The following is a 17168-nucleotide window of genomic DNA, read 5'->3' as shown; positions in this document are numbered from 1 at the left end:
TACACTAAAAATTAAAACTTATTTATTTTCGTTTCAAAAGAAAACTTGACACTCTGGTAAGGTATGAGAGCACATAATCCAATCAGAATCGGTTGCCACGTGTCGCGAAAATCCAATCGTACAAGTAAGGCACAATAAGAGCCGAACAACGGTTTATTTTATTGTAGCAACGCAACTGAAAAACCTCCATATGCATCGATTGACTCGTAATACACTCACCTATCTCAACTCGTCCGAGTCACAACGATACTACTCATTCATCGGCGATTCCCGCCTTCGCTTTTCAACCATCAAATCTCTCGCCGTTCCATTCTCCGTCACAAACCTCGGCCACAAGTCCTCCTCAATTGCCTCAAATTCCAAAACTTTATCCGCCGTACCCGGCCGCTTTACGCCGGCGGGAATGGATTCGGATCGGCTTGCGGCGTCCGGATTCGAGGATTTTGTTCGAGTCGATGGAGAAATTGTTAATTCTACAAATTCAGAAGGTTCTGATGAGAGCGTAGTGGAAGAACGAGGGGTTGATGAGGTTTCGTCGGTGAATGAAGAAGGTGAAGGTCAAAGTCAACCATACGAAAGGAAGGTTTTGCCGGAGGAACTTTCGAGGAATGTAATGACACTCACTTGTGAATCTTCTGCCGACGGAGGCATTTGCGATGTGTATGTTGTTGGCACAGCTCACGTTTCTGCGGTAAATTTCGCGTTTTCCTTCCATATGTTTTAGAGCCCGTTTGGCTTAGCTGATTTAGAGTAGCTGATAAGCATTAGGTGCTGAAAAGCATTTTAAGTGCTGAAGCTGATTTAAAAATTAGCAGTTTCGTGTTTGGATAAAAATGCTGAAATTAATAATAAGCAACTGGGCATACGAAGAGTTTTGTTTTAAAAATAAGTATTTTAGGGATAGAATAGTAAATATTTTGATCAAACCTAAAGTGCTTATAAGTTGAAATTTGATAAGCTGGGGAGACCAACTTATGACTTTTGGCTTATTTTTGGCTTATAAGCACTTAACTTATAAGCACTTTTAATTTTACCAAACGCGTAGATAAGCCAAAAAGTGCTTATAAGCAAGTTTGACCAGCTTATAAGCTTAGCCAAACGCCCTCTTAGTAAGATAAAGTTATCTTGAAGCTTGAATATAATTTATTGTATTTATGCGAATTTCTTTTTGAGAAATGAATTCTCAGAAGTTAGTAATTTTGAACTAATATCGATCAACTTATATTCCTCGAATAGTTTTGTTCATATTATTATTAGGAGTACCATTCATGGCTCATATTGGCAATTTAGTGTATTCATCGAATTATAGAATAGAATGAGCTTATAGAGGGTTGTATAATCACATAAGTTTTCAATGCATGGTCACAGGAATCCTGCCAAGAAGTCGAAGCCGTGATCAATTTTTTGAAACCGCAGGTGCTTCTTTTGACTTTGTATTGAGTAATTGGTAGCAGCCTGCTTTAGCTGCCAATTTTCTTCTATTTTAGGCTTCCACAGTATAGTTTTTGTTGATTCTGGTTTATTGATGATAGGTTGTTTTCTTGGAGTTATGCTCGGGTCGTGTGGCTGTACTTACACCTCATAATTTAAAGGTTGGACTTTCATCTCTGACATATATCTTTATCCCTCTCCAGATACGTAAAGAGTTCATCTGAGCCAGACATGAAGTTTCTATTTTTTGAGTTTCTTTCACCATGTAGAGAAGTTTCCTCTGTTATTTATTTTTCTTCTCGGAATTTTTACTAGTTTTCAATTTGATACAGACCGTTAGTGTGCTTTTTGTACCTGTTGCCTTCTCTTTATAATTCAGTCCAATTGTTTGCTTTCTCATTGCAAGGTACCTACTTTGGTTGTCTATCTTTTTATTGTGCTTTGGTGCTTCAAGAACTACAAGTTGGTCATAATTTTTTTTTTTTTTGATAAGGTAAAATTTACAAGTTAGTCATAATTGGGAATCTGTTTCATATTTCTGAATAAAAAGAAAAAATCTGTTATAAAAGTAATCAAGGTCCAAAATACAAAAATTCCTTGAATGGGGAAAAGGAGTTTTTCTCAATGACACTACTAATACTGGGAAAGGGAGGGGATTGTGGAATTTCTTCATACAATGAAGTGAGTGGCCTATATATGATGAAGTGGAAGATAGGAAGGCGTGGAGGGGAAGAAGGGCAAAGTCATTTATGGCAAGTTTCTATTTTAAGGAGCTAATAGGTATTTAGGGTAGGAGGGGGCTTTTGAAGATAGTATGGGAGAATAAAGCACCAGGAAAAATAGCTTTCTTTAATTGGTGCACATGTGAAATGCAATATTAGTGAGATAGTGTAAGAAAGAGGAGGAGAACTATGGTGAGTCAGTGTTGTTTGTTGGAATGGGGGAGGAAACTCATGGTGCATAGGATAGGTATGTTGAAACAAAATTGATCAGTGGCAAAATAGAAACCTTTGAGTGAGCTTTCCTGCAAAACTCATTTTATTGTTTGGAATGCGGAAGGATTTATGGATGGGATCATGGGACATACTCATATAAAAGATAAATTTCCTGGTTTGGGTAAATAACGTAAAAAAGAAATATGCTGCCAAGAAGAACTAAGAGGTCCTACACCTATCAGTAAAATATACTATAATTTTATAAAGCTAAAAATGCTTTATGTAAATGCCAGTGGAGACTAAGAAGAATGTTATCATCTGGTCACTAAATTCAAGGACATCTTTTTTATTTTATTTTTAAGTTCTTATATGTTGGGACTCTTATCCTGGGATTTTTAATATGAATCCCCTTGGAATATAGTCCCATATATTAGGATAACAGAAAGCATAGGACGACTGTGGCTGGCCTACCTTTTGGCATCAAGGATATGATGAGATCAGTCACTCCATACCTCCTAATTTCACCCTGTTCCCCGAAACCACTGTACAGTATGAGATGATATTGCTGGTCTTTATCTTTCACTTCTTTGGATTAATTTCTAATACTGCCGCTCCTGATTGTGCCAGGTACCAACTATGGGGGAAATGATGGATATGTGGAAGAAAAATCAAAATCCATTTGGGATACTCTATAGCTGGTTTCTTGCTAAGGTATCTTTAACCTCTAAATGTATTGTACTGGTTTGAAAATTTTACTTTACTTCCTATATAGTGCCTTTCATCTTGTATTCCCCACCCCCACCCTCCACCCCCTCTCTCTTGTTTCCCCTTTTGGGTTGGCATAGGGATCGTTAGTTTGATTTTCTTCATGTTTTAGGTTGCTAACAAGCTTGAGGTTGTGCCTGGGGCTGAGTTCCGTGTGGCCTATGAAGAAGCAATGAAGTACGGCGGAAAGGTGATACTTGGTGACCGTCCCGTACAAGTAAGATGCTTTGCACAATTCGAACGTTTGAAGATATTAAGCTTAAATTCTGGTTCGTTCTATAATATCTTAAGTTTGTCAAGTGTATGGCGTCTCTGGTGGACAAATGACTTTGCATCAAATCTTAAAACATATCCCTAGTAATCATGATCTAAATTGGGTTGCTGTCCTTTTCATTTTAGTGAAATCATAACTAAAATAAATTACGAAATGCTCCATTCATGTCTCTTGGTCTCTTTCTGTGGATAATACAATTGAATAACAAGTAATTTAGTTTCATCTAATAATTTGCTTTTATAGTAGATCGATTAAGGGCAAAAAGTAATTTACATTAAGTGGTTTTGGCTTTTACCGGAAGAATGCTGCGTGGTTTTATGGCATTATTGCTTCATTGGGGATTTATTAATTACGGGGAATTACAGTTATGAAAGTCTTTCAAATGTTTTTTGATGTGTAGCAAATCTTTTGGATCTAACTCAAAATAACATTCTTGATTGATTTCTAGCAATGTGGTATCATTTAGTCGGTATTAACTCTCTGTTAGGATTGATAGTACTTTTTCATCAATAAATATCAAAACGTTCTTCCTTTGATTGAAAAAGAAAAAGGAAGCTATTCCTTCCATTCCATAATCATTTTCCTTTTCGATTCCCAAGAGTTTGCCAAGAAAATTAGCTGGAAACAATTGTAAGTTATTAAAAATTTCATGTATTTTGAGTACATAAATTGATCTAGTATTAGACTAAAAATTGATCAAGTTAAAAAACAATGGATGCTATTGAAATTATAGGACCGAGAAAGTATAAACCTCGGGAATAGGTGCATAATTAAAGCCCCAGTAACCTTAATAACTACCACGGTCTCTCTTAATTGGTTTCTCCAACCATTAATTTGTGCGACAAATTCTAGTTAATGTTAAGTTTGACGGAATGAGTACTATCCAACTCAATAACTAACCTTCTGATAATTTGGCTTTTCCAAAAACTGCAGAACCTGTTAATCCCCCGAAATCATTCGGATCCTTTTTTCTTATCAAAAAAGAAAAAAAAGAGAGATTGCAGACCTGTTATTGTTTCTTATTTATTGTTTCTTGACCATCCTTACTATTTGGGGAGTCTAAACATTTTCTTTAACCAAGAATTGTTAAATTACTTTTCTTGTCATATATTCTAAGCATTTTTTTGGACTATGTAATTTCTTAAGTCTATAATTTTGTTTCCAAAAAAAAAATCAAATACCAAAAAGAAAGAAAAAAGAAAAAAGATGGACTACTTCACTTGTGGAATTGGAGCTGTAAAAAGATAAAGCTTCCTGATACTCTAGTGCTCTTGCAGGACTACAATTACGTTCTGTTTTGTCGAGTTTTCCCAGTAGGAGAAAGCATATTTATAGTTCCTGTTCAATGTCTTGCTTTCTTGCAAATGTGAAACCTGGTTTTCATCTTTATTTTATTGAAGTAGTTTATCATATATTGAGTGGATTTCTCTACTTGTTAGTTCTGAACTTCAGTTTGAAGCCTAATCCTTAATCCCTATCTGATGCTATAACCATTTAATGACTCAAATTACGCAGTTCGGTTTTTTATTAACCTGTCAAATGTTACCAATTTTATGAACAGATAACATTGCGAAGAACATGGGCAAAAATGCCGCTTTGGCACAAAACAAAATTTTTGTTCTCCTTATTCTTCCAAGCATTATTCTTACCAAATCCGGAAGATCTCAACAAGATGGTAGGTTTCCTTGCATAATATTTTATGGGGTTTCCCCTCTCTGCATATTGGATTTGTGAAGAATATCTTATGTTACTTACATGGTATTGGACTTCTGCTGTTGAGCAGCTGAAGGAAATGGATGATGTCGACATGCTGACTCTTGTAATTCAGGAAATGAGCAAGCACTTCCCCACTCTTTGGACTACCCTAGTTCATGAGCGAGATCTGTAAGCACCTCTAACTTACAAGAAAACCCACTGCTTGTAATTAAAATGCTCTTCTGCCCCTAGCTCTCTACCCCCACTCCTTCTCCTTTTTGTCTGTATGGTCAAAAAATGTTGCTACCTGCCATAGGCTTATGCTATTTTCTTGTTTTTTTAACTGGCATGGGTCTAAAATCAGGTACTTGTCATTAAGTCCTGGCCAGTGTTGCATCAGATTTAGAGAGCTTGTTGCATTTGTCATTCAAAACACAAATTTGGAAAATTTGAATCTGATTTGTTACTCCACATACTCGAAAGTGAGTTCTGTGTCTAACTATCTGGCTTTCTACATGTAGTTTGGCACTAATAGAACTTGCAATATGTGTTTAGAGGAGGCCTATTTCCGTTTAATAATGTATGGAACAATGACGATACATTTACTTATATACTTTTGGGAGAAGTAGCTTCACATATATTGGTGTTAGTCTCTTTGTAAAAGTCAAAGAGAAAAGGAAGTTTTAAATAGGAATAAGGGCTACCTTAATATAAGCTCTATTAATTTTCTGGTCAGTAGTATTTTCTCAAGCTGTTCATGATCTCAATATAGGTATAATCATCAGTTATTGCATATTATATCCTTTGTTCACTTCCAGTTTTCCTAAGTAAAAGCAAGCATTTAATTGGAGGTCACGGGTTCAATCCGTGGAAGAAATGCAGGGTAAGACTGCGTACAATAGACCCTTGTGGTCTGACCCTTCCCGGGACCTCGCGCATAGTGGGAGCTTAGTGCACCGAGTTGCCTCGGGCTTAAACAGAATTTTTGTTTTTGGGGGCTAGCTAGAGTAGAAATTAGCATGAGAAGGTATGCTAAGTTAGTCAAATGAATTAACATGCTCGTTTAATTTAAATAGAAACTCCGTCCTATGTTGTTGTTAAGTGTAAAAAATGTCTGGTCAATAATTAGCCAAGTGAAAAAAGACTAACTCCTTGTATCAAAAGTTTCATCACATAATGTTGGATTCAATGTTGTCAAAATCGCGCTTAAGCCATGGAAAAAAAACATGTTGAGCGCTTCGCCTTGCTTAGTGGCACTTCAGTGTTGTCATCAGGGCTCTAAGGCATATTTTTCTTTGCCGATGAGCGTAATCTTGAAAAGGCGACACAAAACAATTGATATAATTATTAGTCCATATATTTCTTATTCGTGCTTATAATTATTAGTCCTGGACTACACATATATTGTATTTTTTCTCCATTTGCGCCTTTCTTCATTAAAGCGCATGCTTTATTTGCGCTTTGCGCTTAAAGCCCCAACGGACCTTATTTCTGCGCTTTTCGCTTTTGATAACACTGGTTGGATTATGTGTACCAATGTTAAGGGGTGGGTTCTGGGGTGAGACGGACTATTATTAGATGAAACATTTCTTGATGTTGTTGCAACTTAAGCTAACAAGATACATTTTAAGCTTATCAGATTACTTATTTTTTATCGCTATCAATCACTAGTATTCAACTGCGGGAGTTTTTATAATTGCATTTAAGCCCACGCGCTGTACTGTTCATATGTTTCAAACAGTATTATTTGCCGAGTCAAATTCTGGGGATCTATGGTAATTTTGGTCTTCCTTGCATTTAAGTCAAAATCTTTGAAGGATGACATTGAACCTGACACTTTATTTTGTCTTTTGATGATCGGTGTAAATACTGTTTTACAAATGTTAGAGATCTGCCTTTTTCTGTTCTTCCACAGGTACATGTCATCGACATTACTAAGAGTTGCTGGTGAACACAACTCTGTTGTAGCAGTCGTAGGGAAGGGTCACCTGCCAGGAATCAAGAAGAACTGGAAACAACCCATTGAGGTGATAAAAGTTGTTGGTAGTGTAGTTAGATTGAACTTATGCTTCCTCCTGTATATTGCAAAGCATCTGGAAGCAAAAATTTGTGGCTTTCCTGGTCGCATATTTAAAGTTTACAGGCTGAATTTGAACCTTGTACTTATTTATTGACATTCTTTGTTTATAATTTGCTGCCACAGGTTAAGGAACTACTCACAATTCCTTCACAGAAACCTGCCATCTCTGTCACAAGAATCTTGTCAATGTTCGGAGTTGCAGTCGCAGGAGTGGCCATAATATCTGGCATTTATACTTCAAGCAAGAAATAAAATCAGTGGTTTCAGATCGAAGTGTCTCTAATTTCATGTATTTTATAGAGGTCATACAAGTTTGATACGCTTAGGTGCTGAGGTCATAGATTCATCTCTTATCTGTCCTGCTGCTGGAAATGGAAAATTATTGTTTTTGAAAAATTTCCTGGGGAGAGGATGGTAAGTCAAATTTGACTTTGAGAAAGATTCCTCAAATTCTTGAACAGCAACAGGAATATTGATGCTAAAATTTGCCCGCTTTTCATCTCTCTCTAACTTGACTCGATCTATCGTCTCTCTCTAATAGCATCTACTTCTCTACGCATTTCCTGCAGTGCACATTTTTAATTTGATTTAGTTGTATTTCCGTCATTTAGCCATCAGTTGTCAGGCGTCGTAGTTATTTTTGGTGAAATGAGAGAGATACTCGGCAAATCAAATCCTAAGAGATGCTCGAAAAAGGAGTTCGAGCCAAAGTGTTACTTTTTTGGACTTGAAGCACCAAAATAGGTGAAAAAAATTACTGCCTGACTTTTTTTTTTAATGTATAGCACATTTAATACATGCGCTTTAGCTTAACATGTTTGTTCGTTAAGGTATAGCGCATTAATTGACTGACCCACAATAATTGGAGAGTATAGCGCATAATATATATATATATATATATATATATATATATATATATATATATATATATATATATATATATAGCGCATTTATACCCTCCCATTATTGTACCCCTCGCACAGATTTTTTGCTTATCTAAGGAGGTTCATTCTTTCTTCAAAAATTTAGTCTTCGGTATCCTTTTTATTTTCCTTACTCATTCTGAACTATTTGTTTACTTAACTTTTTCTGCATTTTGCCATAATGTCTGAAGAGCGAAAAGTTAGGGTTGCATTATATTTGGAGCGGGGTGGGTTGGGAGCGGGTGAGGTTGTCGTGGAGAATAACTCAGTACACTATAGTTATTCTTCACCGTGTATTGTTAAGTTGCCACTCACATTAGAGTACGATAGATTGGTATCTTTGATATGTAAAAGAATGAGTGTGAGCAAACGCTCGGTTAATATTAATGTAACCGAAAGATATCCATATTTGCTTACTCCGCAAGGGGTTGCTTGTTATGTTATATTTAATATTGAAGACGATGAAACTCTAAAAGATTTTTTGAGGACTCCGGATGAACACCAGGAACTTCTTGTGATAAAAATGCTGAAAATGTACGTCAAGTCTGAAGAGTCCGCAATATTGAGGTTCCGCAAAATAGGGATAACCCTCAATCATCTGGTAGTGTTTTTGGAGCAGTTTTATCCAAATTAGGATCCATTTGAAAGAGTCTGGCCAGATCTACACTTATCTCCACGGACGAATGAGGAGCAAGGACATAATTTCTCCCCAAGTATACATAATTCACATGTTGAGTTATAAATTTTAATTTTCCTTTTCTTAGTATTATTTTTGTACGTATCATATTCAGACTAACACTCATATATTCCAAAGGAGGTATCGGCCAGATATGAATTTTACAATTTATGAACCAGGCAATAGTTGGAATATGCTCAATTTTAGTGGTTTGGATCATGCTGGTCCATCCGGGAGTCATCAGCAACTCGACTATGTGCATCATGGGTTATTAACAGATTATAAATTGTAAGTTAAGAGATAAAGTTAATATATAATGTTGGGATGACTTTGAGAAACTCATTTTTTTTAATTGTTGTGTAGTGAAAACGAGCAACATAAAGGTCTTGTCCTTACTTAGTTGGCCGAAGACGATATATTTAATCAGGATCCATAGAGTCAGGAAGATGATACTGATTATGACAATAATGATAATGAGTCTGGAGATGATATACCCTTCCCTGATGAGGGCGACAATGATGAGGAAACGCGCTTTGCTGATAAAAATGAGAATGAACATCCTGATTTGACGAGGGAGCATGATGCCACTAATGAGCATGCTCCATATATGCAGACTTCACCTCCCCTTAGACCTAGAGTGTACGAGTCCCATGTGCGCTTTCATTCAAGAGCGATTTCCTACATTGATCAGTTACCCTGTATGTCGGATGTGGATATCCTCACAAGGGTTCTTGATGACATTCGAACAACAATGTGGGATGAATCAGATCAATGGTGTTGTCCAAAAATATGAATTTTTTTTATAAAGCGCACCATAGCAGGGGGTGCGAATTTACATCATAAAATAGTGTCGTGAGATCGAGGCTCATGAGTCATCTCCAGAAGTATATAAGGTTATTTGTGGTAGATGGTTTCAAGGTTGTAGATGGATGTTGTGTGCGAGAAAGTTGAAAATAAATATGTGGATTGTAGGAAAATACACTGGCAGCCACACTTGTGATATGGACATATTCAATGAGAATCATTTTAACTTGAATGTTGACTTGAGTTCTCATTTCACACATTGAATCGTCCATATGGTACATGATTAAAGAGTGTATAACATCTGTCCACCTGGTATATGGTTGTATTATTACCAAAAGAAAGATATTTCTCGGGCGTAAACGTGCGTTTGAGATTATTTATGGTAATTGGATAAGTCATTTGCCGCTCTAACCTGGTACACAAATATTTTGCAACACTTTAACTCCGGGAATATTGTTGAATGAAAGCTTAAGCGGAGTCCCAGAATACCAGAATTCATATTCAGATATGTGTTCAGGCGTTTAAACCGGTCATTGATTGTTTTGTGCATTATCGGCTGGTAATCTCCATATATGATACTCATGTCTGTGGAAAGTTTGATATTAAGATGTTGATTGTCGTTGCAGTAGATGCTAGTGGAAGCATATTTCCCCTTGCATTTGCTATTTTTGCCAATGAAAGTCAAAAGACTTGGACATGATTTTTGAACCACTTGAAGGAGCACGTTGTCAGACAGCGTTCAAGTATTTGTCTAATATCTGATCGGCATGGTGGAGTTTTAAGTTTTGAATAGACTGGATGCATAGAAGGAACTATATGCCTACCATTGATACTGTGTTAGGCACTTGAAGGCTAACTTGCAGCGGGCTCATCCGAACAAGAGCTTACATGATTTATTGGGGATGGCTGTAATAGATCATCAAGAGTATAAATTAAGGAGGTGAATGGAATTGATTAGGAAGGAAGACCCATGAGTTTATCGTTGGTTGATGCAACATGAGCTTGATAAGTGGACTTTGCATAAGGATGGTGGCATAAGGTGGGGAATTTTGACTACAAACGTGTCAGAGTCTTTCAATGAGTTGTTGAAGTCTGCCCGTGGATTGCTTGTCACTGCCATGGTGCGGATGTCATTCAAGCATACAGCAGAGAGGTTTGTTGAAAGACCCCCAAGTTCTTCGTCCTTGTTGGAAATGAGTGTTCAATTTATGCCACAACCGATGAAAGGATTTGAGAAATATAGGAAGCGAGCACTGTGGTATACATATTTGCAATATTGCAATGAGCGAAATATTTTTGAAGTTCGCACTAGTTTGCATCAAAACTGCGGTAATAATACCCACACCATCAATGAATCCAAAAGATTATGTTCGTGTGGGAAAATGTCGATCTATCGCTTGCCATGCTCACATGCCGTGAAGTACTTTCAACATGACGATTTTGGTGCGATAAAGGTATGTTGATAAAGAATATAGTGTTGTTGCATACGTAAATACCTATAGCGGTTACTTTCCATTAGTAGGTGCCAAGCATTATTGGCCATCGAGTGCAAAAAGAACGCGGATACGGAACCAAACGGATGTTGGTGATACCATTTATGTGCGTAAATGTAGTATATGTTCCCAAACAAGACACAATCACCGCTAATGTCCTTCAGTTTGTTTGGGAAGCGGCGGTAATTCAGCTCTCGGTTGCAGTTCATCCAATGTGCCCAATTTTCAAGGATAAACTTAATGATTTGTTGCAGTAATTTTGTTGTGCCAAATGTCCATAATGGTGTTGTTTGCAATATTTATGAAATAAAATTAAGTTTTCAATAGTCTTAAATCCTATTGACAATTAGCATTGAAGATTCAATACAATAATTAAAAAAAACTTCAAGAAATAAATAACGATTTTCATTTCCCATTATCATCATTGTTTGGCACAATTTTATTGTCATTATCTTCATCTTCTTCATCAACATCCTGTACATATCTGTCCAGACCGAGAGCATCATAATCTAGGCCTTAGTTGACACACATTTCCCGTATTTCATCGCTATCATCAATAAGACCACTTGCTTGATTTATACAACAATATGGGACTCCTAAGTCTAACGTCTACGGTAGAAATTTTGGTAGTCCCTCCCACTTGAAAACTGTTGGAAATACAGGATAATCAATGTCTCTAAGTAATTTTTTATTCTCTAATAAATCTCAATACTGATCCTCCGTTCCTTGCAGGTAGTTAAGATCATCCAGTGCATGAAGAATGGCTTGTGCCTTTTCCATCTCTAAAATCTCCTTCATCAAATGCCGAATCACTTTTGGTTCATCTTTGTATATGTTTGTTTGGAGTGTTGCAGACAGTGCTTGTGGTACTACAACCCCATGCCAATGGCATAGTACTTCATAATCACACCTTTTTGGGTAAAGGGGAACCGATTGTAGTTTTTCACCCCAAATTCGGATACCTTCAAGCTTTGTAGAATGCGCTTCCTCCTCAATAATATGCCCTGCAACTTTGAGATCAGTATGTATATTGATAAGCTTATTTTCCAAGGGACATAGAATACCATACCACTTGTCATCCACCAAATTGGTATAGCAACCTACCATTTTTTTAAGGTAGGGATCGATTATGTTATGACGTGTTCCATGTAGATCTGTTGAACTACTTTCACCTTTTTGCCTCTTCTTAAACCACTTATTAAATGTTAGGGCATTTCTGAAATGGATGTTATAATGGTTTTTGAAATGGTTTTTGAAAACTGGAATATTGGTCAACTTAAAAAGAACTATATTGCACGAACTTGTACATTAAACATAGCGCATCAATAATATATGTTATGTGTATTGTCATGTCGACCTGAAAAAACTGTACGAACTTGTACCGTAAAGAATCGTTAGCATGCGAAACATAACGCATCAATATATACGTTATATGTATTATCATGTCGACCTGAAAAAGTTGAACAGACTTGTACCGTAAAGAATCGTTAGCATGCAAAACATAATGCATCAATAATATGTGTTATGTGTATTGTCATGTCGACCCGAAAAATCTGCACGAACCTGTACCATAAAGAATCGTTAACACGCGAAACATAACGCATCAATAATGTGTGTTATGTGTATTGTCATGTCGACCTAAAAAATCCGCACGAACTAGTACCGTAAATAATCGTTAGCACGCAAAACATAACGCATCAACAATATATGTTATGTAACCTAAAATCACTCATAGCTGCCTATAAAAACCTCGTGCATTTTGCATTAGTATTTGCGGCTTGACCTAACGAAGAAAACAACTTTCCATAAAATTTTCAAGTTCGAGCATTACGACATGTCTGGACGCAATGACATACTAAGGTGTTATTGTGGCAAATGTGCGATTTTGAATCCATGTTGGTCAAATTACAATCTAGGTCGCAGATGTTGGACGTGTAAACAAATTGTAAGTTATTATTATTGAAAGTTATGTTGGTTAATAGATTGTTTATAACATGTTAATTAATAGCCTTTTGTTGTCATCCCCATTTGTAGAAACAAAATCAATATGGTTTTGAAAAATCATATGATCCTATTAATCAGGAATACTACAAATCATGTTTGCTGAACATTTGGAATTTGACCAGTGAATACGAACTTCAGATCTTGAAACTCCATGAACAACTTGCGGCAGTGAAGGAGAAACTGAAAGAGGCAGAAGAAGAAAATAATTGGTTGGAAGAAAAAATTCAGTGGTTGAAGCAGAGAAGAATGGGCGATAGTGACTAAACAAACACATGGATGCGTTAAGTGTAGTTTTTTATATTTATGTTATATGTGTCATGTATTATGTGTATTTTTTTAACGAAGTTAAATTTATGTTAATTTGTCTTATTTTTGTGTGTTCTAGTTTTAAACTAATAAATAGCTCAAAAAATAAAAACATATGCGCTTATTATGTAAAACATCAATAATTTTACTATTAGAGATTTAATGTCATATATACAAATCAAAATACATATTAATGAGTCTCATAGTCTGTCTGCTTTAAAGCATTAGTTGGCCTGAGGCGCATACCATCCCGCCCGGCTACGGTATCGGGATCATCCTAATCATATCGCCTCTTTATCTGAGGATGCTTTGCAGCATGATCGTTAGAAAAGCTAGCAGACTCAGTAGAAGCGACTGTTGGGCCATCAATGGAGGTGGTGCATCTAGAGCGATTAGTGGGATAGCTGGCTGGATCTGCATGAACCGCTCCCAGGCCCAAACCTAATATTGATTATGGACGTAAAATTTAAGTGATTTTGTACTATCCCTATTATAATCATGAAAATAATTGATAATGTTTTCACCTGCAACAGTGGAATAAAATCGGCTACGTCTCTCATGGTCAGGGGTGGATTTATAGGCTTAATTATGGGGCATGTGAACCCATGGTCTCTCCGTAAAATCAGATATTTTATGTACAATTTTTAAAAATTAGTATAATATTAACTGTTGGTACCCATGCTTCAAGAAGGTTTAATGGTGCACTTGGTTTGAAGGTTGTGTTTATTTTACCAAGAGGTATAGGGATCAATTCCCACTAAGTATATTTTTGTCTCTTTTTTTTCGTAGTGCACCCATGTACTAGAAATCCTAGATCCGCCTCTACTCATGGTTCCATGGACGGCCGACACATCTGCCTATAAAGGTAGGCTAGAACAGCTCCACCCCAGCTGTAAATAGGTAACTCATCTAGTCACTCTAGATGATGTAGAAGTCGCAAGCTAACTAGGTTTTCTGAGGTGTTCGGGAAGAGAATACCATCAAACATCAGCAGTAGCAAAAGCCTCGTCTGACGCTCAATAGCCTTTACTGGTGAGTCATACATGATCTCCATATGCAACGCCACCAGATGCTGCCTAACGGGTGACAGCTGCAATCGACTAGCACTGTTGATAGCAATCGGCTCCGGAGGCTGGAAACCAGAGAGCCTCTGCAACATATGTAGATAGTCCTCTCTCGTATAATCCCTAAGCTCTTGCGGGTAGCTGACAACCATATCATCAACGGGAAACCCGAATAGAGCTTCCACATCCTCTAGCATGATGGTAGCCTCTGCGACAGGTAGATGAAATGTGTGAGTCTCCGGTTGCCACTTCTCTATCATAACCGTGATCAGGGGCCAGTCAAACTACAACCGGCCGATCTCTATAATCCGGTAAAACCCCGTCCGCTCAAGGCTTATAACTGTATGGGGATGAAGTAGATGGTCCCTACTGAACTCCCAAAGATTGTTTATACGTCTGGGGTAGACGGTATGGGACAGAAATCGTCCATCCCAGATGTGTGAAGACTTATGACCACACTGGAGCAACAATATCTCTCGAACAACATATCAAGGATGCACATGGGAGGATCCATAACGATGTGTGTAAATTGAATAATATTAATTAAAGTATTTTTCTCATTAATCGTCTAACATCTTTAAATAAATTGCAATATTTTAATATTAATATTTCATCGATAAATTTTCTATATTATTACTTAGGTTGATAAGAAAAATAATTATTTATATGTTAGTTTCTTAGATTTTTTAACTAAAATTTGGCAGGGTTTTGTTTGAACTGTCATCTTTATTTTAGATATTTTTGGGTTATAAAAAATTAAATATTTAATTTTCTTAACTAATCTCGATATATTTAATAATTTTCATATAAAAAATACTAAAAACTTAATAATAAATACTTAATTTGTTTAACTATTTGATATTATTTTAAAAAATTTACTGTGAAGTATTTATTTCATTCGTAATGATTTTGTTTGTTAACTTTTTTATTTTACACAAAAATCCAGCATCGTCTCTTTTGTACTTGTATGGGTCAAAATCCGACCTAGAAAATTCGACACGAAGAGGTGATTATCGTGAGATTTGTAACTTACCGTGGGCAGTTTAGCTAAGTTCGATCAGTGGTCAACAAAACAAACCGTTGTGTGGCTCATCAGGGCCGAGGTCGAGAAGCATGGACATAAGTAACGTCTAGTATAGCTTTGGAACCTTCAAAGGGAATATTCCCTTTGTCGTACCTTTTAGGGTTCTTTGGGAATATCCTATATAAATAGTAGGAGAGATAAGGTAAAAGGCATGTAATATTCCATATTATAAGAACACTTTTGAAAAGTAAGCTCCCTAGATAAATACAAAGAATAACTTTCTGAAGAGATTTGATCTTGATATTCTATCCATTGTCATTTCCACCAGATCTAATGAAGTGTCCAATATTCTTTCATATTCTTGTCATTCATCATTATCAGAGGAAGGAATCGTTCACCTCATTCAATATTAGGTGAATCTTCCTCCTTATTTATATTTAGTGTCATTCATTGTTATTAGTTACTAGTCATTATTCTCGGCGTGGTCCGATGTTACCCGCATAAGCTGATATTAGATCTAGGATCATTATCTTTAACCAGGATTAACCCCTTATATTTTTGCTTAATTAGTTTAACAAAAAGTTTTATACTTTTTGGTCAAACAATTTGGCAGCGTCTGTGAGGATTTTTTAGTTAAAATTTTAGTTTCCTCTAGATCTATAACACAAAAAAAACGCAATAAACACCTTTCCTTGTTCACACAAATCTAACATGGTAGGTAATGGAGAGAAAAAGAGGAAAGCAATAGCCGACCTCACCGCTAATCTCCTCAACACCATCAACGAAGTCGATGAAACAGAGGGTGAGGACATAACACCAAACGCATCTCCCTGGCAAAACAGCTCGCCCCCTCCTCCTGGCAGCATCACAACCTCACACGACCTCTACATCCACAAAGGAAGAGGCACCACCAGCAGTGAAAAAGCTGCTTGAGGCGTAGTTGATAAACACGCTGACCAGCATTTTTGATAAGCCCGCCCAAAGGACGAATAGGGAAACTGCGAGAGCCTGCGTCACACTAGTGACAGACGAGCAGCACGGCCCTCCTCTCATGATAGGTATTACTCACAACATTAGTAATGCAGGTAACGACACCCTCACAACCATTTTGAGGAAGATGGAGGAGATGGAGAATGAGAACAAAATGCTCCATGACAAAATGAAAGAGCATCAAGAAAGGGTAGACAAGATAGCTGGTGCCCCAAAACTCTTACCAAAAATGGACATCAGTCGGTTCGTTGAGAAACAGTACAGTGAAGAAGCTGCACCACACGCCATACCTAAAACTTTCAAAATGCCACCGTACGTGAAAATATACGATGGCACGATGGACCCTGAGGATCATGTGACTCATTATGTCACCACAGTAAAAGGAAACGACCTCTCCAAAGAACAAGTGTCTTCTATATTACTGAAGAAGTTTGGCGAAACCCTCAATGGGGGAGCACTAACTTGGTATTCACAGCTACCTGCACACTCAATTAAAATATTTGAAGAAATGGCCGACAAGTTTGTGATTGCCCATGCCGGGGCTAAGAAAGCAGAGGCAAGAGTTAATGACATATTTGCCATTAAACAATCACCCGGTGAAGGACTAAGAGATTTCCTCGCCTGATTCAGCCGTGTGAGGATGACCTTACCAAATGTATCAGATGGAATGGAAATAACAGCTTTCCAGAACGGGTTAAACAGGA

At 37.0% G+C, this 17168-nt stretch overlaps 1 protein-coding gene across 1 annotated transcript; it reads left to right on the top strand.

The window, feature by feature from the left end:
- The first annotated feature begins 137 nt into the window (after positions 1-137).
- On the top strand, positions 138-7679 carry LOC104219290 (uncharacterized). Its single transcript, XM_009769946.2, has 9 exons — positions 138-691; positions 1369-1416; positions 1533-1592; positions 2994-3077; positions 3244-3348; positions 4967-5080; positions 5189-5289; positions 7016-7127; positions 7304-7679. Exons 1-9 carry the CDS (start codon positions 191-193, stop codon positions 7430-7432), a joined length of 1254 nt encoding a protein of 417 aa, XP_009768248.1. The 5' UTR covers positions 138-190; the 3' UTR covers positions 7433-7679.
- The last annotated feature ends 9489 nt before the right edge of the window (positions 7680-17168 follow it).

This window comes from Nicotiana sylvestris, chromosome 7 (assembly GCF_000393655.2).
Source record: "Nicotiana sylvestris chromosome 7, ASM39365v2, whole genome shotgun sequence".
Lineage (NCBI taxonomy): Eukaryota > Viridiplantae > Streptophyta > Magnoliopsida > Solanales > Solanaceae > Nicotiana > Nicotiana sylvestris.
This window is presented reverse-complemented; position numbering and strand designations above follow the sequence as displayed.

Excerpts from the sequence above, each read along its gene's own strand:
- LOC104219290 (XM_009769946.2), top strand. The coding sequence starts at position 191 with ATGCATCGATTGACTCGTAATACACTCACCTATCTCAACTCGTCCGAG. Across the intron at positions 1,417-1,532 it reads TCAATTTTTTGAAACCGCAG|GTTGTTTTCTTGGAGTTATG; the intron begins GTGCTTCTTTTG and ends TATTGATGATAG. Across the intron at positions 5,290-7,015 it reads CTAGTTCATGAGCGAGATCT|GTACATGTCATCGACATTAC; the intron begins GTAAGCACCTCT and ends GTTCTTCCACAG.